The 22,887-nt window shown below is 49.5% G+C and overlaps 2 protein-coding genes and 1 pseudogene across 3 annotated transcripts; 2 read left to right on the forward strand and 1 right to left on the reverse strand.

Annotated features, from left to right (window-relative positions):
- Window positions 1-181: 181 nt before the first annotated feature.
- LOC309888194 (olfactory receptor 14C36-like) lies at window positions 182-1,102 on the reverse strand (annotated as a pseudogene). Its single transcript has one exon. The product of its transcript is annotated as an olfactory receptor 14C36-like (transcript).
- Window positions 1,103-10,913: 9,811 nt separating this feature from the next.
- Window positions 10,914-11,849, forward strand: LOC309888195 (olfactory receptor 14C36-like; the record flags this gene model as incomplete). The annotated part of the gene is made up of 1 exon (XM_082780430.1): window positions 10,914-11,849. One exon carries the CDS (start codon window positions 10,914-10,916, stop codon window positions 11,847-11,849), a length of 936 nt encoding a protein of 311 aa, XP_082636556.1.
- A 7,562-nt stretch (window positions 11,850-19,411) lies between these two features.
- Window positions 19,412-20,471, forward strand: LOC309888196 (olfactory receptor 14C36-like; the record flags this gene model as incomplete). The annotated part of the gene is made up of 1 exon (XM_082780431.1): window positions 19,412-20,471. Exon 1 carries the CDS (start codon window positions 19,536-19,538, stop codon window positions 20,469-20,471), a length of 936 nt encoding a protein of 311 aa, XP_082636557.1. The 5' UTR covers window positions 19,412-19,535.
- Between the last annotated feature and the right edge of the window lie 2,416 nt (window positions 20,472-22,887).

Genomic DNA, 22,887 nt, shown 5'->3' on the forward strand with positions numbered 1-22,887 from the left:
TTAGGGATAAACACATTCAGAGATAGCCTCTGGCTCATGCAGAGAACTGGTTATCTGGAAAAGAGGAATGAAAGCACACATTTAACAGCAAGCAGAATTTTAAAGAATGCTCTACCCAAAGGTCAGAAATTGCCTGAGATTAACTTGAATAAAACTAGAAAAGTGAGATACCAATTTATTGCTAAATAAATATAATCAGTTTCTTCAGTGTGGCTTTCAGCTCCTGGTTCCTCATGCTGTAGATGAGGGGGTTCAGTGCTGGAGGCAGCACCGAGTACAGAAATGACACCACCAGGTCCAGGGATGGAGAGGAAATGGAGGGCGGCTTTAGGTAGGCAAACATGACAGTGCTGATAAACAGGAAGACCACAGCCAGATGAGGGAGGCATGTGGAAAAGGCTTTGTGTCGGCCCTGCTCAGAGGGCATCCTCAGCACTGCCCTGAAGATCTGCACATAGGACAACACAATGAAAACAAAACAACCAAAGCATAAAGAAACACTAAACACAAGTGCCCCGACTTCCCTGAGGTAGGCATCTGAGCAGGAGAGCTTGAGGATGTGGGGGATTTCACAGAAGAACTGGTTCATAGCATTGCCTTGGCAGAGGGGAAGGGAAAATGTGTTGGCTGTGTGCAGGACAGCAATGAGAACGCCACTGCCCCAGGCAGCTGCTGCCATCTGGGCACAAGCTCTGCTGCCCAGGAGACTCCCGTAGTGCAGGGGCTTGCAGATGGCAACGTAGCGGTCGTAGGCCATGGAAGTGAGAAGAAATTATTCTGCTGATATAAAGAACAGAAAGAAAAATACCTGTGCAGCACAGCCTTGATAGGAGATGGCCCTGGTGTCCCAGAGGGCATTGGCCATGGCTTTGGGCAGAGTGGTGGAGATGCAGCTCAGGTCGAGAAGGACGAGGTTGAGGAGGAAGAAGTACATGGGGGTGTGGAGGCGGTGGTCACAGGCTATGGCGCTGAGGATGAGGCCGTTGCCCAGGAGGGCAGCCAGGCAGATGCCCAGGAAGAGCGCGAAGTGCAGGAGCTGCAGCTCGCGCGTGTCTGCGAATGCCAGCAGGAGGAACTCGCTCACAGAGCTGATGTTGGGCATTTGCTTTGGACATGGAGACTGCAAAATGAGAAACAAATATACATATATAGAGTCTTATGATTAAAGTCTTTGACTAAAATTCAGTAAATTCCCAGTGAAAGCCTTACATTACCTGTTTCCAAGAGCACCTTTGTCTATCTCCCTGTCTGGAGCCCTGCTTTGTATTTGCTGAGTGTCCTGTACACAGCAGCCACTTCTGCCCATCAGCCCCCAGTGGGACACATGCTCCACTGCACTGACAAATGTCATTGCTGTGGGGGCAAAGCTCAGCCAGAGGGCACATCCAGGAGGGCTGCTCTGTCCATCCCCTGGTGCCCAGCTGCTGGCTGCTTGCAGCACTCAGCTGGGGGATGGATGCACACAGAGGTTGTGTTGAAAAACCACATCCCCTTGTCTGCAGGTCCTAAAGAAGAGCTCAGAAAAACCCTGGTGCAGTGAGTAAGCAGAGTGAAAAGAAGGGATATTCTCACGTTCATCACTAACCTGTTTGTGTCTCAGTTCAATGCAATAGGAAGCTCAGTCACCAGTGCAAATCCAGCTACCCCATTAACATAGAGCCTGCCCCACAATCAGAGCAGGAAGAGGCAGGCAGAGAGTGCAGAAAGTGCCTTCTCTTTGAAGGCAGCCCCTGCACTGCCCTTCCTTTGCCCAAGCCCCTGGGCTCCCAGGCAGGCTGAGTGCAGGGACCCTGCTCTGCACCACAGCCCTGGGCAGCCCTTCCTGCACCCCCAGCTTCTCCTTCCTCCAGGGCCTGCAGCTGCATTGCCCTCCAGCCAGAGACTTACCGGGTTCAGGGCTGGGAAGTGTTCTCCCCCAGTGAGTTCTGTGCATCCTGCCACTTCTGCCTGCCTTTAAGCACTCTGTCTCTGCAGGCAGTGCCCCCAGCCCTGCTGCACTGTGCAGAGGAGCTGCTCCTGGGCACAGCTGTCTCTCTGCACCACGGCCCTCTTGCCACGAGCTCTCTCTGTCCCATGAACCTGGCCCAGCTCAGCAGCACAGCACCAGCCCAAGGCACTGCAATCACCCCTCTGGGGGCTTTGCTGATGAGCCCACGAACCTCAGGCACTCAGACACAATTGAAGACATCTCTCCAGAAGTCCAAGTCAGAGGCAAGTTTCCTGCAGTGTCCCATTGAGGGCCAGCACTGACACAGCCTCCCTTGGAGCTCGTTAGAGCAGAACCCTGGAGGCAGTGAGGACAAGGAGACAAAGGCAATGTGAAGGTGACAGTGATGTGTAGGAAACCTGGATGTGTGTCACCAAGCACAAGGCCCATGTTCCCTAGGAAGGAGATCCTTTCTCTTCCCACATTGCTCAGGGCTCTTTGTGGGGCAGTAGGAGATGGGGATGTGCATGGCCAAGTGCAGGAGAATGGCATGACCTCTGCCTGATTCATGGGTGCATGCACAGAGATAATGAGGACCTTGTTCTCATTATCAAGATGTCTCCTCACAGGCCTCTGTGGCAGTGAGTTTCAGTCAGGCCTCAGTTTTGGGACTTTCAGCCTTGGTAGAACCCTTGCTCCTCTCCACACCAGGCTGTCCTAGGGACTCCCAGACTTTCACCTCTTTACCAGCTAGTTGTAGGCACTTGTCCGTTTGGTGTCACATCGGGTCTGAGCTGAGTCTGACAACTCAGATCTTCTTGGTGGCCATGCTCCTCATAAGGCAGCTCTGTAGGAAGCTGGCCTGGTTCCTGCTGAGCAGGCACCACTGCTTGTATGCACCGCACTGATGTTTCATTCTGTCAGGTGTTAATGTCTGTACACAGATGGTTCAACCTTTCTGTGATTGTGCTGTCTCTGACAAGACAACAGCAGCAGGAGTTGCAGGAAAGTTTGGATAATACAGGATTAACCAGTTGAATGGAATTGCAGCACAGAGCCACAGAAGAGCATGGAAAGCTGCCAGGTTCCACCTCTTCTGTGCTTCCTTCTCATGCATGCTGTCAGTTTGTCTGGAGCTGAGTCCTGAATGTTATGGGGCTGTGCAGGTCAAAATTAGAAGGGCCAAAGCCCAGCTGGAGCTCAATCTGTTTATTTATGTCAAAGACAATAGGAAACTGTTTATATAAATATTTTAAATAGAGGAGGATTACGGAGAATCATCATCCTTTATTAGATGTGGGGGAAATCTGGTAATGATCTAGAGATAAGTTAAAGGCTGAGGTACTTAATTCCTTTTTTGCCTCAGACTCTAGCAGCAAGACCAACTGTTCCCCTGGACATTTCTTCCTCCTTGTGACCAGTGCCAACCTTCCAGGGCACACATTGTGGCAAGTTCTTCTCTCCCATTGTTTCATATTACCAAATAATATGAAAGGGTTTATTACCAAATAATTACCATATTACCATATTACCAAATAATAGAATGGGTTTCATGTGCTGGGCTGGGCTGCACTTACAGGGACAAAGACCACTGCTGGCAGTGGAGGTGTCAGACCTCCAGACTCTGCTTTTCCTCCTGATGCAGGTCTCCAAAGAAGTCACCCTGGATCAGTAGCAATAGGAAAATGATGATCCAAACTGAAATGCAACAAAATTCAGCCTTTGAATCAAGAAAATATATTTATTATGTGCTGTGTGAAATCTTTTCCCCTAACTATGTCATGCAAGCTCTGCAGTTAGCTGCACAAGGCGTGAAATCTTGAAGAAAACTATGGAGGAAATGTTAGGAATTTCTACATTTTAATGAGTTCCACAGTGTATTGTGGTGCTGAGTCTATGAAACTCAGGTACTGAGAGGACAATGATGCAATTGCTAGAGAAACTAAATCAGAAGGAAAAGCTGAAGTGAATTGGAGTATTAATGGGCCCCACTGAGGGCTGTTACTAACAAAGCCTCCCCAGGGACTAGTTAGGGTAGATAATTGGAGACCATGATTTCAGATAGGCAAAGCACTGTGCTGAGAAAAGTCTTTGTTGGTTTTGGTGAAGTAAAAGGTCCAAAGCCTGACCCCAACCACTGGAACAGGAGATCCTGGACCCCCACGTCTGGCTCAAGGCTCTTGCTGGGGTCTGTGGGATGTGGTGGGCAGTGGGATGCCATAAGAAGAACAGTGGTGCGACACCTCTGAGCTGCTGCACAGGGTTGCAAGAAATCAATGAGGCCCCATTGCAATGAGTATAACATATCTCCTCTAAGCTACTGCCAAGGGGAAAAACCTTCATGGCTGTTGGGCCTTCCCTTTTTACCAGACACTTTGTGGCAAGTTTTTCTCTCCTGCTCTTTCCTACAGCCAAAAAAAGCTCCATCAGGGTGGAAACCACTCCTGAAGTAGGCATCCCAACCCAGCAGGCTCCTCGCGGCCTCTCAGCCAAGCAGACACAAGTCACCTCAGCAGCAGCGTCCAAGCCAGGGGCCTGCTGCTGGCCTTGCAGCTTCTTGGCTAGACACAGCCAAGCCTTGTGCCTGCTGCTGCCCACTCATGGACTCAAGCAGAAGGGACAGGACAACCCATGTTGGGGCCTTCTTTCTGTCTGGGTCCTCCTGGGTCTGGAGGCAGAGGGGATCCCCCAGTCAGCATGCCAAGCAGGTGCCTTCTGCTGGCCTAGCAGGGCCACTGCCAGATGTCAGCCCAAAAGTGCAGCTCCCAAGTCTATGTCAAGGGTGACCTGCCACCTCCAGACACAAGTGACCTCACAGTCCCTTTGTGTGACAGGTTCCTGCTGCTGCCCTATCATCTGCAGAGGCAGAAGTCGCCTCACATTCACTTCCACAGTCACATTCCTCCTGCTGGGGCAGGAGATTCTGAGGTAGGGCTCAGAGAATTCTCACCCATCTCCTTGTGGCCCACAAGCTGATCAGATCCATGGCCCCTCACATTCAGCTTTGAATGCCATTTGGCCACACAGTAACCTCGGTTCCTGCTTTGCCCCAAGGTGCCAAGTGCCTTAAGGTAAGGTTTAGGAGGGGTGTTGAAGGTGAGAATGTTAATGAACAGGTACAGGGGCTTTCGATGTTATTTGTTAATGTATGGTATTAGGGACTAGGGCTCACCCTTCTGTATTAAACATTAAGGAAAAATTAGTTTTTGTGTTACCAAGTGTTTGGTATTCTGTTTATGGTGTGACATCTGTGGTTAGGGTATGGGCAAGCTTTGTGGTTTAGGGTTTTGTTTATCTCTGTTAAGAATAATAAGGTGATCTTTAATGTCCCTTTGAACCAAAACCATTCTATGATTCTGTGATCCCATGTTTCTATGATTATCTGTGACACTGCTACCGTTGTCCATACAAAGCCCATAAAGGCTCTCCTCAGAGCTTTTAACCAAGAATTTTGGTTAGTCCAGCTGGCATCCTGTTACAAGTGGTGTCCCCCAGGGGTCAGTACTGCGACCTATCTTGTTTAATGTCTTTATTGATGACCTAGATGAGGGGATTGAGTGTACCCTCAGTAAGTCTGCAGATGACACCCAGTTGGGAGGTAGTGTTGATCTGTCTGAGGATCTGTAGGTGGCCCTTCAGAGGGACCTGGATAGGCTGGATTGCTGGGTTGAGGTGAATGTGATGAGGTTCAACAAGGCCAAGTGCAGGGTCCTGCACTTTGGCCACAATAACTCCATGCGACACTATAGGCTTGGGGCAGAGTGGCTAGAAGACAGTGAAGAAGAAAAGGACCTGGGAGTGTTGATGGATGCTCAGCTGAACACGAGTCAGCCGTGTGCCCAGGTGGCTAAGAAGGCCAAGGGCATCCTGGCCTGTATTAGAAATAGTGCAGCCAGCAGGAGCAGGGAGGTGATCATCCTCCTGTACTCAGCTCTGGTGAGGCCACACCTCGAGCACTGTGTTCAGGTTTGGGCCTCCCATTACAAGAAGGACATTGAGGCACTGGAACATGTCCAGAGAAGGGCAACCAAACTGTTGAGGGGACTGGAGCACAGGTCTTATGAGAAGCGGCTGAGGGAACTGAGATTATTTACTTTGGTGAAGAGGAGGATCAGGGGACACCTCATTGCACTCTACAACTCCCTGAAGAGAGGTTGTGATGAGGTGGGGGTCAGCCTCTTCTCTCAGATAACTAATGATAGGACTTGAGGAAAAGGCCACAAGTCGTGCCTGGGGATGTTTAGATTAGATATCACAAAAAACTTTTCTAGTCGGGAACTGGAATGGTCTGCTCAGGGAGGTGGTGGACTCACTGACCATCACAGTGTTCAAGAAGAACCAGGACAAGGTGCTAGGAGATATGGCTCAGTAGCTTAGTGGGTACTCTTAGTGATAGGAAGGTTGGACTAAATGATCCTGTAGGTCCTTTCCAAATTTGTGTTTTTATGATTTCTATGACTCTATCATAGGACAAGGGAAATGGTTTTAATCTTAAAGAGGGTAGATTTAGATTCGATAGTCAGAAGAAATTCTTGACTTGGAGGTGAGGCACTGGCACTTGTGCAGTGGGTCGAGAGGTCACCCAGAGGGAGTTTGGATCAGCCCATGCCCTTGTGTTTGAAGGAACAGCTGGTGAGAGTGGAGAGGCAGCAGTGAAATCATGGGAACACCAGAGTGAGAGCAAGGTGGGGAAGAGAAGTGGTTGTCTGCAGCCTTCAGAAAAGTGTGGGACAGCATAGGAAAGTGTGCAGAGGAGAAGGCAGAGGGCTCTGACAAGAATGGAAGGCTTCAGCTGCACTGACAACTTTTTCCCCTTGGCCTTGGCTTAGGAGGAGATGTGTTATACTCATGGCATTGGGACCATGTATTCTCCTTTCAACCTTGTGCAAACACCGGGAGATGTCATATCACTGCCCTTCACATGATATTGTGGGCATCACCCCCTACCCCACAGACCCCAGGAAGAGTGAGACAAGGGGATGCTGGGGGTGCAGGATCTCCCCTCCCAGTGGCTGGGGTCAGGCCTTGGCCCTTCTGATTCACCAAAATAAACAGTGATTTTCTCAGCACAGTGCCTTTGCCAACCTGTAATCATGGCTTCCAGTTATCTGCCCTAACAATTCCCACAGGAGGCTTTGTGAGTAACCGAATAAAATAGCCAACAGAGTACTGAGTATTCTAATACTACAGAATAGTGTAGCCAACAGAGGTGACACAGGTACTCTGATATAATGACAGCCATCAGAAAGCTGATCCGAGTTAGATGACTGATATGGGGAGGTTAGGAGTAGCCTGGCCAGGAGAAATGTGAGATTTGGAGGAGGGAAGAGGAAGGGAAGAGGAGCTCGGAAGCTTACCTTTGTAGAGGTAAGAGGGTTCATGTAATGTTGATGCTGCTGTAACACTGACTTCAGTCTTGTAACGCCTTTAAACAATAACAATAATCCCTCAACCTAAACGTTAGTCTAACATGCTGACAGGAATCCACTATTGTAAAGCAAAACTCAAAATATCACCTCAAGTAAACTCAGCCCATAACGCCTGTTTCTTACATTTCCTCTCTTGCTCACCCTAATCCCTGCCCTTAACACTAACATTAAATGCTCTATTTATCCCAAGACTTCTTTCCAGACCTAAACAAAACCCTAATCCATAATGCTTTCCCATACCCTAACCAGAGACCTGACACCACAAACAGAACAGTAAACCTTCCAACTAACATTTCGTTTACTCTCTAAACCAGAAAGGTAAGTCCCAGTCTGTAGGGGACAACAGAGAGGTGAGCTCTACCTCAGGATCTCCTGCCCCAGCAGGAGCAATATGACTGTGGCAGTGATTGTGAGGTCACTTCTGTCTCTGCCCTTGATAGAGCAGCAGCAGGAGCGTGTCACGGAAAGGGACTGTGAGGTCACTTGTGTCTGGAGGTGGCAGGTCACCCTTGACATAGACTTGGGAGCTGCACTTTTGGGCTGACATCTGGCAGTGGCCCTGCTAGGCCAGCAGAAGGCACCTGCTTGGCATGCTGACTGGGGGATCCCCTCTGCCTCCAGACCCAGGAGGACCCAGACAGAAAGAAGGCCCCAACATGGGTTGTCCTGTCCCTTCTGCTTGAGTCCATGAGTGGGCAGCAGCAGGCACAAGGCTTGGCTGTGTCTAGCCAAGAAGCTGCAAGGCCAGCAGCAGGCCCATGGCTTGGAAGCTGCTGCTGAGGTGACTTGTATCTGGTTGGCTGAGAGGCCGCGAGGAGCCTGCTGGGCTGGGATTCCTACTTCAGGAGTGGTTTCCACCCTGATGGAGCTTTTTTTGGCTGTAGGAAAGAGCAGGAGAGAAAAACTTGCCACAATGTGTGCCCAGGAATATTGGCACTGGCCATGAGGAAGAAGAAATGTCCAGCGGAACAACTGGTCTCGCTGACCTAGTCGGAGGCAAAGAAGGCATTAAGTACCTCATCCTTTACGTTATCTCAAGATCTTCACCAGATTTCCACTACATCCAATAAAGGATGATGGTTCTCCTTAATCCTCCTTTATTTATAGTATTTTTATAAAGAGTTTTTCATTGTCTTTAAGAGTCACAGACAGATTGAGCTCCAGCTGGGCTTTGGCCCTTCTAATTTTGACCTGCACAGCCCCATAACATTCAGGACTCAGCTCCAGACAAACTGACAGCATGCATGAGAAGGAAGCACAGAAGAGGTGGAACCTGGCAGCTTTCCATGCTCTTCTGGGGCTCTGTGCTGCAATGCCATTCAACTGGTTACTCCTGTATTATCCAAACTTTCCTGCTGCTGTTGTCTTCTCAAAGATAGCACAATCACACGCAAAGTTTGAACTGTCTGCCTGTAGACATGAAGAGCTGACAGAATGGAGCATCAGTGTGGGGCAACCTTGAGAAACTGCAGGATTTTGCCTACAGAAACCTCTTGGCATTTACAAGGAGAAGAACCCCATACTGCACCACAGGAAGAGAAACCCACACATCAGGGCAGAATGGAACCTTGCTGAGTGAACAGTGGCCAGGAGGAGGAGGGCCTGGGCACCACAAGGGATGCCATATGAGCAGTGGTGCCTGCTCAGCAGCAGCTAGGCCAGCTTCCCACAGAGCTCCCTTACGAGGAGCATGGCCAACAAGAAGATCTGAGTTATGAGACTCCTCAGAGATCTAGTGTGGTACTACACAGAAGAGGGTCTGCAGCCAGCAGGAAAAGACATACAGGTCTAGGAGTCCCTCAGACAGCCTGGTGTGGAGAGGATCAAGGGCTATGGCAAGGCTGAAAGTCTCAACAGGACTCAGGTCTTTGTGTCCATGGCTATGGCTGTTGTCTCTGCTACTGACGCCTATGAGGAGACAGCTGATTGTTAAAGCACCAGGGCCTCATTGCCTCCTCGCCCCCACCCATGAAGCAGGCAGGGGTCGTACCATTCTCCTGCACTTGGCAATGCACATCCCCATCTCCTACTGCCCAACAAAGAGCCCTGAGCAAGGTGGGAAGGGAAAGGATCCCCCTTAAAATGGGTTGGATGTCAAGTCCTGGCCCTTGTGCTTGGTGACACACACCCAGGTTTCCTACACATCACTGTCACCTTCACATTGCCTTTGTCTCCTTGTCCTCAGTGCCTCCAGGGTTCTGCTCTAACGAGCTCCAAAGGAGGCTGTGTCAGTGCTGGCCCTCAATGGGACACTGCAGGAAACTTGCCTGGGACTTGGACTTCTGGAGAGATGTCTTCAATTGTCTCTGAGTGCCTGAGGTTCATGGGCTCATCAGCATAGTCCCCAGAGGGGTGATTGCAGTGCCTTGGGCTAGTACTGTGCTGCTGAGCTGGGCCGGGCTCGTGGGACAGAGAAAACTCATTTCAAAAGTGATCCTGTTGCAGAGAGACAGCTGTGCCCACGAGCAGCTCCAATGCACAGCGCAGTAGGGCTGAGGGCTCTGACCGCAGCTGGCACACAGAGAGGAGGGAAGGAGAGAGGGCTTGGAGGAAGCTGGCAGTGGGAGGATGCTGAGAGCTGCCTGCAGGAGAAACCTGCACAGCCCTTGACAAGGTAAGGGTCTGGCTGGAGGGCCATGCAGCTGTAGGTCCTGGAAGGGTCTTCCGCTGGGTCTTGTTTCTGAGAGGGCAGTGGGCAATGCAGTAGGCTTTGAGAGTCCTGCTGGGTTGCAGTGCGAGGTGAGAAAGTCTGGCAGAAGCCCCTTGGAGTGTCATAACCCAGCTGCCCTTTTTAGCCAAGAGTTGGGTGTCCAAGTCTCCTCCGGACACTGCAGGGGATGCAGATTGGGTATTGGGACACCCCAGATTTCGAATATCCAGCTCTGTCCGTGGGGCATTGTCCTGGGCTGCACGCTTCTCTCCCGCAGGATGCAGCTCTCTCGTGACATCCTTGTGTTATCCAGGTACCTCAAGGAGAAGACACCTCTGTACTAAACCCATGTCTGTGCTGCTGGATGGCCGTCTGTGGGCAGCTGGAATGAGGCTTCTGCACTCTTGGAGAAGAGGGAAAAGCTGAGATCCTGCTCATGTACCTGGAGATAAGGTGCGGATTCTGTCCATCTGCACTGGGGTTGGGGCTTCTTTGCTTTAAGCTGTCTCTACTTCTTTGGAAACACAAGAGTGTGATTGTTCTACTAAGCATAATAAAATCTGACTCGCTCTACAATGTGGTTGGAGGTGTTTTTTGCAACAACCCTGCAAAGTTCATGGATCCCATAAGTGGACTGAACTTGAGTTTCCCCCTTGTTCCTGCTTTCTGACTGCTTCACAGAAGGAAGGACACCTCTAAAGTCCCCAGTAATGCATGCTTGTAGTGCCAGTCTCACCCAGCGTCAGCTGGGACTCAAGCAATAGAGCTGCAGAAAGCTCCTTTTGCAAAGAGAGAGGCTTCAGATGAGAGTGCTTTAAGGCTTGCAGTAGGTTTTCCTCAGAGAATTGTCTTCTAAACTTTTTCTGCCTTCTCCTTCTCTACAGACAACAGTGTTCAATGTCAGCAAATGCCCAACATCAGCTCTGTGAGTGAGTTCCTCCTGCTGGCATTCGCAGACACGCGCGAGCTGCAGCTCCTGCACTTCGCGCTCTTCCTGGGCATCTACCTGGCTGCCCTCCTGGGCAACGGCCTCATCCTCAGCGCCGTAGCCTGCGACCACTGCCTCCACACCCCCATGTACTTCTTCCTCCTCAACCTCGCCCTCCTCGATGTGGGCTGCATCTCCACCACTCTTCCCAAAGCCATGGCCAATTCTCTGTTGGACACCAGGGTCATCTCCTATCAAGGATGTGCTGCACAGGTCTTTCTCTTTGTCTTCTTTATCACAGCAGAGTATTCCCTTCTCACTGTCATGGCCTATGACCGCTACGTTGCCATCTGCAAGCCCCTGCACTACGGGAGCCTCGTGGGCAGCAGAGCTTGTGCCCAGATGGCAGCAGCTGCCTGGGGCAGTGGCTTTCTCAATGCTGTCCTGCACACAGCCAACACATTTTCCCTGCCCCTCTGCCAAGGCAATGCTGTGGACCAGTTCTTCTGTCAAATTCCACAGATTCTCAAGCTCTCCTGCTCAGATGCCTACCTCAGGGAAGTTGGGGCACTAGTTTTTAGTGTTTCTTTAGCCTTTTGTTGCTTTGTTTTCATCATGTTATCCTATGTGCAGATCCTCAGGGCAGTGCTGAGGATACCCTCTGAGCAGGGCCGGCACAAAGCCTTTTCCACGTGTCTCCCTCACATGGCCGTGGTCTCCCTGTTTGTCAGCACTATCATGTTTGCCTACCTGAAGCCCCCCTCATTCTCCTCCCCATCCCTGGATCTTGCAGTATCTTTTCTGTACTCCATGTTACCTCCAGCAGTGAACCCCCTCATCTACAGCATGAGGAACCAGGAGCTCAAGGATGCACTGAGGAAATTGTTTGAATACATATTTCTTAAGAAAGTATAATGTGCCTTTACATTCCGAGTTTATCTCAGAAACAGTTAGGAAAGTAATTTGGTATTATGTTTCTTCATAAATATGTCCTCCATGTTGTGGAGTCGATTTAATTAATGTCATTGTTAGCCTCCTACCTGTTCATTTATCTCTTTACTCTTCCTAATCATCTCATGTATATGTAAAGCCAGGCTTTCTGTGTAGCTATAGACAATAAAGAAGTGAGCAGAAATTCATAGGTCTCAGCTGCAGTGTATTCCCATCTCCTGTGAACTAGCAAAGAAGCTATTTAAAAAAAAATAAATAGCAAAACTGTTTGTGACAGTGATGCTTGACCACTTCCTTGAAACAGGGCCTCAATAGATGCGTCTGATTTTTAGGAGGACAGACGTTTTCACAACGGGAGCCCACCTCTCCCCTCTCCTTTCATTTTCCACCTTCTATTGCTGAGTGTGACATCATATGGTATGGAATATCTCTGTGGCTGGTTTAGGTCAGCTGCCCTGGTGATGTCCCTTCCCTGTCTCTTGCGCACCTGCAGCCTGCTGGCTCTTTGGGGAGGATGGACTAGAGGGATCCCTGATGCTGTGAAAGCATTGCTTAGCAGTAGACAAAACACTACCATGATACCACTGCTGTTCTAGCTACTTGAGCAGAGCACAGCACTGTGTGGGCTTCTACAGGAAAAGGTAACTCTGTCCCAGACAGATCCAGTGCAGGACCACACACTGGATAAGAAGACTCCTTCTGAGCTCTGTGGGGAGTCAGGAAGATCCTAATAAGCACCAGGATGATGAAGGAAGCCCAAAGGCCCTTCTGAAGGTTGACTTATTCCCACCTGGGAGGCAGTGCTGGGCAGTGGGAAGGGCTATGAGAAAGACATGTGAGAAGGCCGTGAGAAAGAAGGAAATATCACTGCCATTAACCCAGGCCTGCAAAAAATCACTCTCTGGCCTCCTCTGTCAGGCCAGCGTGAGCCCAGGAGACAGCAATGAATGGAGCCCATGGACCAAAAGCCTGTCTGAGGTGGACTGACCAGAGCTCAAGTGCTCAATCTGGTGTGAGCAGGCAGAGGAGAGCTCTGCAGCCCCAGGGCATGCAGCAGCCCCACCAAAGGAGCCTGGGGAGTGACTCCTTGCAGCCCTGGGGCAATGGCAGTGACCCCATGAGCTGGGTCTGCCTCCCAGCCTGCCCAGCATGGCCCTGCAGAGTGCCCCCGTGCCCCAGGCACCACAGCTCCCTCGCTCTGCAGAGCAGCACCTCTGGTTGTCCTGTCAGAGATCTCAAATTTTGACTAAACTCATACCTCATAGGTGTTTTTAGTTTTCTCCTTAGGGGTGGCTACTGCCTCCAAGATGCCTGAGAGGAGGTAAATCCTGCACGAAGGTCTGCAAAATGTTACCTTGGATCCATAGGAGTCATTCTGGAACCAACACTTCTTCATAGGATGTACACTTTTGCGGAGGTGTGGAGTGGATGGGAACGTGCAGGATGCTCCTACAGAACTTTGTGCCCTTTTCCCTACCGACTACAACACCACTTCTGTCTCAGGAACAGAGTAGCCAACAGAGTGAGACAGATACTCTGAGATAATGAAAGCCATCAGAAAGCTGATCCCAATAAGAAAACCAATATGAGGATGACAGGAGAAGCCTGGCCAAGAGGGAAGTGAGATTTAGGGGAGGGAAGAGGAGTTTAGGAAGCAGAAATTAACGATTTTGTAGAGGTAAGAGGTTTCATGCAATATTGATGGTGCTTTAAAACTGGCTTAAAACAGTCACGTAAAACCCCTACACTTTTTTGACCGGTAACCCTAATCCCAAAACCTGAATGTTGCTCCAGCACCTTGACAGAAATCCCCTGCAGTAATACCTGACCTCAGAGTATCCCTTCAGGCAGAACTCAGCCCATAGCCCCTTTCCTTACCTTTACTCTCTTGCTCATCCTAATAACTTCCATTAACAATAACATTGAAACACTTTATTTAACCCTAGACGACTTCTTGGCAGACCTAAAGAAAACCATAAACCACGAAGCTTGTCCATACCCCAGCCACAGACCTGACACCCTATGCAGAACACCAAATCCTCCCAACAAACCGTTGCTTAAACTCAAACCCAGAAAGGTGAGCCCTAGTTGAAGGCCAGTTGGCAAGTGACTTTGGGCAACCTAATCTAATGGAAATTGTCCCTGTCCCTAGAAGAAGGTTTGACTAGACAATCACAGAATCACAGAATCATCTAGGTTGGAAGATACCTCCAAGACCACCTAGTCCAACCTCTGACCTAACGCTAACAGTCCCCACTAAACCATATTCCTAAGCTCTACATCTAAACGTCTTTTAAAGACCTCCAGGGATGGTGACTCCACCACTTCCCTGGGCAGCCCATTCCAATGCCTAACAACCCTCTCAGAAAAGAAGTTTTTCCTAATATCCAACCTAAACCTCCCCTGGCACGACTTTAGCCCATTCCCCCTCATCCGCTCACTGGGCACGTGGGAGAACAGACCAACCCCCACCTCACTACAGCCTCCTTTAAGGTAGCTGTAGAGAGCAAAAAGGTCACCCCTGAGCCTCCTCTTCTCCAGGCTGAACAAGCCCAGCTCCCTCAGCTGCTCCTTGTAAGACTTGTTCTGGGTTACACGTACTTGGGTAGTGTAAGGCACAATGCAATTCTTTTTGCCTTCTGCATCTACAGCACAGGAAGTAGGACTGCCCTACTCTATTGACTGGACAACAGACTAGGGTACAAAAAGTAAATGTCTTTACTTTTCATCCTGAGTTTTCTACAGAAGACCCAAGAGAGACCATGGATGACCAGGTACCTACTAATATTTAATTTGAATTTCTCTGGTTCCAATGGTCATTTCAATTTTATTTCTCTTTATTTTATTTTATTTTATTTTATTTTATTTTATTTTATTTTATTTTATTTTATTTTATTTTATTTTATTTTATTTTATTTTATTTTATTTTATTTTTTATTTTATTTTAATTTATTTTATATTATTTTATTTTATTTTATAATATTTTATCCCGCCCCCCAAAAAATGTGACCTGTTTTAGAAAGGGTTTCATGTGCTGAACTGTGCTGCAGTTACAGGGACAAAGACCACTACTTGCAGTGGAAGTGTCAGACCACCAGACTCTGCTTTTCCTCCCTATGGAGGTCTCCAAAGAAGTGACCCTGGATCAGTAGCAATAGGAGAATGATGCTTCAAACGGAAATGCAACAAAATTCAGCCTTTGAAACAAGAAAATATTTTTATTATTTGCTTTGTGAAATCTTTTCCCTGAACTATGTTATGCAAGCTCTGCAGTTAGCTGCAAAAGGCGTGAAGGTTTGAAGAAAACTATGGAGGAGATGTTTGGAATTTCTGCATTTTAATGAGTTCCATGGTGTATTGTGGTGCTGAGTCTATGAAGCTCAGGTACTGAGAGGAGAACGATGCAACTGCTAGAGAAAGTAAAGTCAGAAGGAAAAGCTGAAGTGACTTGGGGTATTAATGGGCCCCACTGAGGGCTGTTACTAACAAAGCCTCCCCAGGGCCTTGTTAGGGCAGATAATCGGAGGCCATGATTGCAGACAGGCAAAGCACTGTGCTGAGAAAACTCTTTGTTGGTTTTAGTGAAGCAGAAGAGCCAAGGCCTGACCCCAGCCACTGGAACAGGAGATCCTGGACCCCCACGTCTGGCTCAAGGCTTTTCCTGGGGTCTGTGGGATGTGGTGGGCAGTGTGATGCCATGAGAAGAACAGTGGTATGACACCTCTGAGCTGCTGCACAGGGTTGCAAGGAATCAATGAGGCCCCATTGCAGTGAGTACAACATATCTCCTCCTAAGCTACTGCCAAGGGGAAAAACCTTCACAGCTGTTGGGCCTTCCCTCTTTACCAGCACCCTCTGCCTTCTCCTCTGCAGGCTTTCCATTGCTGTCCCACACATTGCCCTATTTTCTTGAAGTCTGCAGACACCCATCTCAGTTCAGCATCTTGCTTTCATGCCTTGCTTTCACCCATGTCTCATCAGCCCTCACCAGCTGTTCCTTGAAACACAAAGCCAGGGTCTGATGAGAGGGTGACCTCTGGCACCACAGCATGACCCTTTGAGGGACATTTCTTCCTCCTTGTGACCAGTGCCAGCCTTCCTGGAACACTTTGTGGCAGTTTTTTCTCTACTGCTCTTCTCTGCTACCACAGAAAGCTCCATCTGGTAGGAAACCACTCTTGAAGTAGGCATCCCAACCCAGCAGGCTCCTTGCGGCCTCTCAGCCAACCAGACACAAGTCACCTCAGCAGCAGCTTCCAAGCCAGGGGCCTGCTGCTGGCCTTGCAGCTTCTTGGCTACACACAGCCAAGCCTTGTGCCTGCTGCTGCCCACTCATGGACTCAAGCAGAAGGGACAGGACAACCCATCATGGGGCTTTTTTCTGCCTGGGTCCTCCTGGGTGTGTAGGCAGAGGGGATCCCCCAGTCAGCATGCCAAGCAGGTGCCTTCTGCTGGCCTAGCAGGGCCACTGCCAGATGTCAGCCCAAAAGTGCAGATCCCAGGGAGAAGGCAAGGCTGACCTGCCACCTACAGACGGAAGTGACCTCACAGTCCCTTTGCGTGACACGTTCCTGCTGCTGCCCTATCAAGGGCAGAGACAGAAGTGACCTCACTGTCACTGCCACAGTCACAATCCTCCTGCTGGGGCAGGAGATGCTGAGGCAGAGCTCACCTCTCTCTAGTCCCTTAGGGACTAAATTTTAATTTTCTGTGTTAGAGATTAAGCAAAGTTTTAGTTGGAGTGTTTTGTGTTCTGCTTGTGGTGTCAGGTCTCTGGTTAGGGTATGGGCAAGCATTATGATTTAGGGTGGTTTTTTTTAGGTATGGCAAGAAGTCTGGGGTTAAATAGAGCATTTTAATGTTAGTGTTAAGGGCAGAGATTAGGGTGAGCAAGAGAGTAAAGGTAAGGGAATGGAGCTCTGTGCTGAGTTTTTCTTCAGGTGATACCTTGAGTTCTGCATTACAATAGTGGATTCCTGTCAAGGTGGTTGACTAATGTCTTGGTTGAGGGATTAATGTTACTCTTGAAAATAGTGTAAGGGCCATACAAGACTGTTTGAAGTCAGTGTTACAGCAGCATCAACATTACCTCTTACCTCTTACCCTCTTCCATCTACAAAGGTAAGCTTTCAAGCTCTTCTTCACTTCTTCCCTCACCCCAATCTGACATCTCTCCTGGCCAGGCTACTCCTGACCTCCCCATAACAGTCATCTAACTGGGATCAGCTTTCTGATGGCTTTCATTATATCAGAGTACCTGTCTCAGAGTACCTGACTATTCTTTGGGAGAAAAAGTTTGTCATGATATATAATCTAATTTTTCGTAATATCTAATCTAAATCTCCCCTTGTGGCCATTTTCTTGAGTCCTATCATTACTTATCTGAGAGAAGAGGCTGACCCCTGCCTCATCACAACCTCAACAGCATGTGTTCTCACCTCGGCAATTCCAAAGGGACATAAGTGACTGGAATGTGCTGGGACTTGGTCTGTGCTTACTGAGCCTCAGTGAGTGCCACTGACTGAGCAGGTGCAGATGGTTACCAGAATGTTCTACCAGCTGGGGACAGGCTGGACAACAGTCAGTAATGAGCAATTGCACTGTGTTTAACTTGCTTTGTACATAACAATAACAATAACAGCAACTCTTATTATTTCTCTTCCCTTTCAGTCCTTTAAACTGCCCTTATCTCAACACATAAGCATTTTGGGGGGGGAGAGGGCTGATGTGAGCCAACTGCTGTGTGGTGCTGAGCTGCCCACCAGGTTAAAGCACAACATGTTTGACAACCACAGTCCAACAGCACAAATCACCCTTGTAAAAGTCATCTCCCCTGTGTTCAGAGAAGTGCAGATGGTGACAAATTTAGTCTGATTCAAACAGCACACCCCAATAGAGACCCTGCTGCCTTGGGGAGCTGTCAGCCCTGAGGGCTTGGGGACACCTCGAGGGAGCCCAAGGGCACAGAGCAAGCGATGCCATGGTCGGGTGCTGTGCTGCTGAGCTGGGCTGGGCTCCTGGGCCCAAGGGGAGCTCCTGGCAAGCGCTGCAGAGAGACAGCTGTGCCCAGGAGCAGCTCCTCTGCACAGTGCAGCAGGGCTTTGACCGCAGCTGGCCCGGGGAGAGGAGAGAAGGAGAGAGGGCTTGAAGTCACTGAGGAGTGCAACAACAGAGGGCAGCGTGTGGCAGGACACATCTGCAGGCTCTTGACACCGTGAGGCTCTGGCAGCAGGGCACTGCAGGTGGGGTTGCCAGAGGGGTCTTCTGCAGCTGGCACATCTGATGGCTGATAGCATCTGCCTGGGTCATTGTCTCTATTTCTACAGAAAGGAGTAGAAAACGCTTTAGAGAATGGGAAATATGACTGGATATTTCAGGAGGAAGACCAAGGCAGGTGCTACCTGAAAGGCAAGACTTTTTTTGTAGCCTGTGCTTGCAGATTCCTGCAGTGGAGGGGAGGCAGGTTTCATGGTAATGGATTGTCAGTATTGTAGTGGAGACTGAGACTCCAAGAGAATTGCAGTGTGAGATCAGTTTGTCAGCAATTAAGTTTATAAAGTTCCTACGCACACCTCAGAACAGAAACTGCACCAACATCATTTTGTGGTCCTCTCAGGTTTTATCCTAGCTGATCTTTACGAGCTGCAAGCCCCCTGATGCCCAGTGCTGGGAGACATCCCTGTTTTTGGGAGGTCTCTGCCAGCTTGAGGTGAGCACAGATCATTTGCAATGAGCAGGAGCTGCCTCGTCTGCAGGCAGAGCTGCAGCACAGGAGGGTCTGCTGAGTGTCCGTCTGTCCCTCCCTGGCCTTGCCTCCCCTGGCAGCAGCACGCTGGCATTCCTCCTGGCTTCTCCAGCTGGCCGTGCTGCTGCTGGTCTTGTTCCCAGGCTGGCTGGGGATGGGGGTTTCACATACCCATGGAGTGAGCCCTCGGTGTGCTTGGGAGAAGGGGAGTACGGGGACAGGGTGAGGGGTCTGGAGATGTGCACTTTGAGCCTGGATTCCTCTGCTCTCAGCAGTGTCTTTGTTCTTTTCAATCAAACATGTGAGTACAACTTTCCTGCAGCTCTCACAGGGCAGCTGAGACCGTATTTCATGGACAGACTGGCTGTCATACCTGAAGAACACTGTGCACTAAAGTGACAGTCTCTTTTTCTCTGATAATGATCTACAAGGATTCCCTTTGAGTCCAGCAGAAATAACCAGGGTTTGTGACTTGGAAACACTCCTCAGGAGTGGTGGGACAGCTGAAACAAAAAACTCAAAAAACAAAAATTTAAAATAAAATTAAAAAAAAGCCTCCACAACTCTGCTTTGCAGTTTGGTGAACTGGGAGCAACACCGGGGAAAACCTCTTTGAGATCAGGATGGAAGAGAAACTGACATTTCCCCATGTTCCTCTTCACCTCTTGCTGTAGGACAGGACTGATTCCTGCACTGCCCACAGTAGAGCCCCCTGTTCCAACAGACACCGTCAGGCAGAATGAATCAGGATGCATGAAAGGGATCTGCCAAATGTCTGCCAAAAAGTGCACAATAAAAGTGATGATTTTAAATGAGAAATTGAATTCATTTTCCTCTGATGCATTTCTTGTATTTTATTATTCTCATCCTCTTCTTTGTTCAGGACCACATCCGGAAAAAAGCAGATGCCCAACGTCAGCTCCATCACTGAATTCCTCCTGCTGGCAGTCTCAGACACGCGTGAGCTGCAGCTCCTGCACTTCGCACTCTTCCTGGGCATCTACCTGGCTTCCCTCCTGGGCAACGGCCTCATCCTCAGCGCCGTAGCCTGCCACCACCGCCTCCACACCCCCATGTACTTCTTCCTCCTCAACCTCGCCCTCCTCGACCTAGGCTGCATCTCCACCACTCTGCCCAAAGCCATGGCCAATGCCCTCTGGGACACCGGGGCCATCTCCTATCAAGGCTGTTCTGCACAGGTCTTTTTCTTTCTCTTCTTCATAATAGCAGAGTATTATAACCTTACTATCATGGCCTATGACCGCTACGTTGCCATCTGCAAGCCCCTGCACTATGGGAGCCTCCTGGGCAGCAGAGCTTGTGCCCAGATGGCAGCAGCTGCCTGGGGCAGTGGCTTTCTCAATGCTGTCCTGCACACGGCCAACACATTTTCCCTGCCCCTCTGCCACGGCAATGCTGTGGACCAGTTCTTCTGTGAAATCCCCCACATCCTCAAGTTCTCCTGCTCAGATTCCTATCTCAGAGAAGTTTGGGCAGTTCTGTTTAGTATCTTTTTAGCATTTGGTTGTTTTGTTTTCATTGTGGTGTCCTATGTTCAGATCTTCAGGGCAGTGCTGAGGATGCCCTCTGAGCAGGGCCGGCACAAAGCCTTTTCCACTTGCCTCCCTCACCTGGCTGTGGTCTCCCTCTTCATTAGCACTGGCATATTTTCCTACCTGAAGCCCCCCTCCATTTTCTCTCCATCCCTGGACCTGGTCGTTGCACTTCTGTACTCAGTGGTGCCTCCAGCCCTAAACCCCCTCATCTACAGCATGAGGAACCAGGAGCTCAAGGACGCAGTGAGGAAACTGTTTCCATACATTCTTCTTAAGCATCCATGATGTGTTAAGAAAATGTATTTTTAATAATATGCAAATAATTTGATTTACATTATATCATATCATTTTTATCGTTACTAGTGTTTTCATAACATTATCATTAATAAGAATCCCAAGAGAAATCAAAGTGTATTTGGGAAAATGACACAATTTTTTACATTAGTTTTCTTTGTTAGTATTTGAACAATATTTCATTTTGTTTTTAATAATCTCATTCTTACCATTCAGAATTTTACATCTTTTGTAAGGTTTGACCACATCATCTATTGCACATACAGAACCGGGCTTCCTTGATAGATAAAGACAAGAAAGAACTCAGTGGAAATTCATTGGTTTCAGTTTCCTTCTCTTCCTATCTCCTCTGGAGCTGGGGGAGCAGTCCCAGCATCCAGGAGGGGCTCAGGGCCAAGAGCTCAGCTGCCACAGGTAGGAGCAGTGTATTTGGATTAGACCTTGAGGATCTAGGTGACAGTCCTGTCCCCTCTATATCAGAGCTGGCACAAAGCCTTTTACACGTGCCTCCCTCACCTGACCATGGTGTCTGTCTCCCTCAGGCCTGTCATCATTGCCTGCCTGAAGCCCTCCTCCATCTCCTCCCCATCTCTGGACCTGGTGGTGGCAGTTCTGTACTCAGTGGTCCCTCCAGCAGAGCACATCCTCATCTGTAGAATGAGGAGCCAGGAGCTCGAGCATGCCCTGTGGATATAGATCACTAGATGTGTCTTGGATACAAGAAATTTTTGATCTGCTTCAGCACATGTCTTATAATGCAAATAATTGGCTTAATACCAGTATAACTGTTTTGTTTTGTTTTGTTTCTGGTTGTGTTTGTGCATATTCTTATTACATTAATTCAGCTAATGAACACCCATTAAGATGATATAGATGTACCTGTTGAATATAGCTCATACACTCTGTGCATGTGAAGCCATGCTCTCTGTGAATTTAACCTTAAGGAAGTTAAGATTTAACTACCGTTTTTGTCTGACATCTTTCCTCTGAGGCCAGGCCTGGCTCTGCAGGGGCAATGCCCGTGTGCAGAGGTGCAGAGGAAAAGAGTCCCATCCCAGCAGCACGGCCAGGGAGCACCAGCGCTTGGGGCATGCAGAGCTGCTCTCTTGCCACTGCTGCCCTGTCCTGTTGAGCCCTGCTGGTGGGGTCAGGCCCGGCTGCTCCTCTCACTTGGTGCCAGTGCTGCTGTGGGGCTGTGCTGGGACTTTAGGCAGGGACAGGCAGTGGGCACAGCAGTGGCACAGCTGGCCTCCACTGCAGCACTTCCCTCCTAAGGGGGGATCTCCTCCGAGGTGGACTGAGCAGAGCTCAAGTGCTCAATCTGCTGTGAGCAGGCAGAGGACAGCTCTGCAGCCCCAGGACACTGGGCACCACAGCCCCCTCGCTCTGCAGAGCAGCACTGCTAGCTGGGGCTGGAGCTTAGAGGGTGCTTCCCCTGAGTGTCTTCTAGACTGGCTTCCGGCTTCTGGATGTGAGTGTGATCTTCACTGTGCACAAGGAGCTGAGAGACCACCAACAGGCACGGGGCTGGAACATTGTCTGCAAGGTCCCTCCTGCCCTAGCACCTCCCAGGACTGGCACGGAACTGGCTCCTGTGTCTCAGAGAGCCTGGGAGCCCAGCAGGTGTGCCATGGGCTTGGAGGATCACAACCAGATCAATTCTACCTGGGCAGGTCCTGGCCCAAAAAGGGGGTGTTTTGTAGGTGTGGTATTATAAGCTCAGTCGTGCCTCAGAAGCACTAAGTCCAGCAGGAAGTGAAAGGCTATTGAAGGGCCTGTGAGTTGACTGCTTTCTGAATTAGCTGACAGGTCACCCTTGACTCCTGGCTGGGATCTGTGCCTTTAGGCTCACATCTGCCGGTGTCCATGGAAGGGCAGCAGAAGGCACTTGCTGTGCATGTAGTTTCTGAGATTGGTTCTTTCTAAGTACCTGGTAGGCCCCATAGAGGAAGAGGTCTTGGATAGGGGTTGTCATGTCAGAGGTGTCAGCTTTTGCCTGAAGTCATCCTTTAGGACTGCTTTCAGTTTTCTACACAGAGGGGGCCACTGCCTCCAAGACACTTGGGGCAAACTGAACCATGCATGAGGGTTTGGAAAAAGATAGCCTGGGTGCACAGAAGCCATTCAGTATCTAAAAGTTGGAGGCAGGAAACAAAATTTTGAGGTGGTACAAGAGCTGCTGGGCACATTGTGCAGGGTTCAGCTACAGCCTTTGTGTTCTTTTCCATCCTGACTTAGAGGTCATGTCAGTTTCAAAAAAGGTGTAGCCAACAGATGTGAGGCAGATACTTTGAGATCATGAAAGCCATCAGAAAGCTGCCCCTAAGAAGATGACTGATATGGCGAAGTCAGGAAAAGCCTGGCCAGGAGAGATGTGAGATTTGAGGGAGGAAAGAGGAGCTTGGCC

The sequence above is a fragment of the Aythya marila genome (assembly GCF_965140915.1).
Source record: "Aythya marila genome assembly, chromosome: 28".
NCBI lineage: Eukaryota > Metazoa > Chordata > Aves > Anseriformes > Anatidae > Aythya > Aythya marila.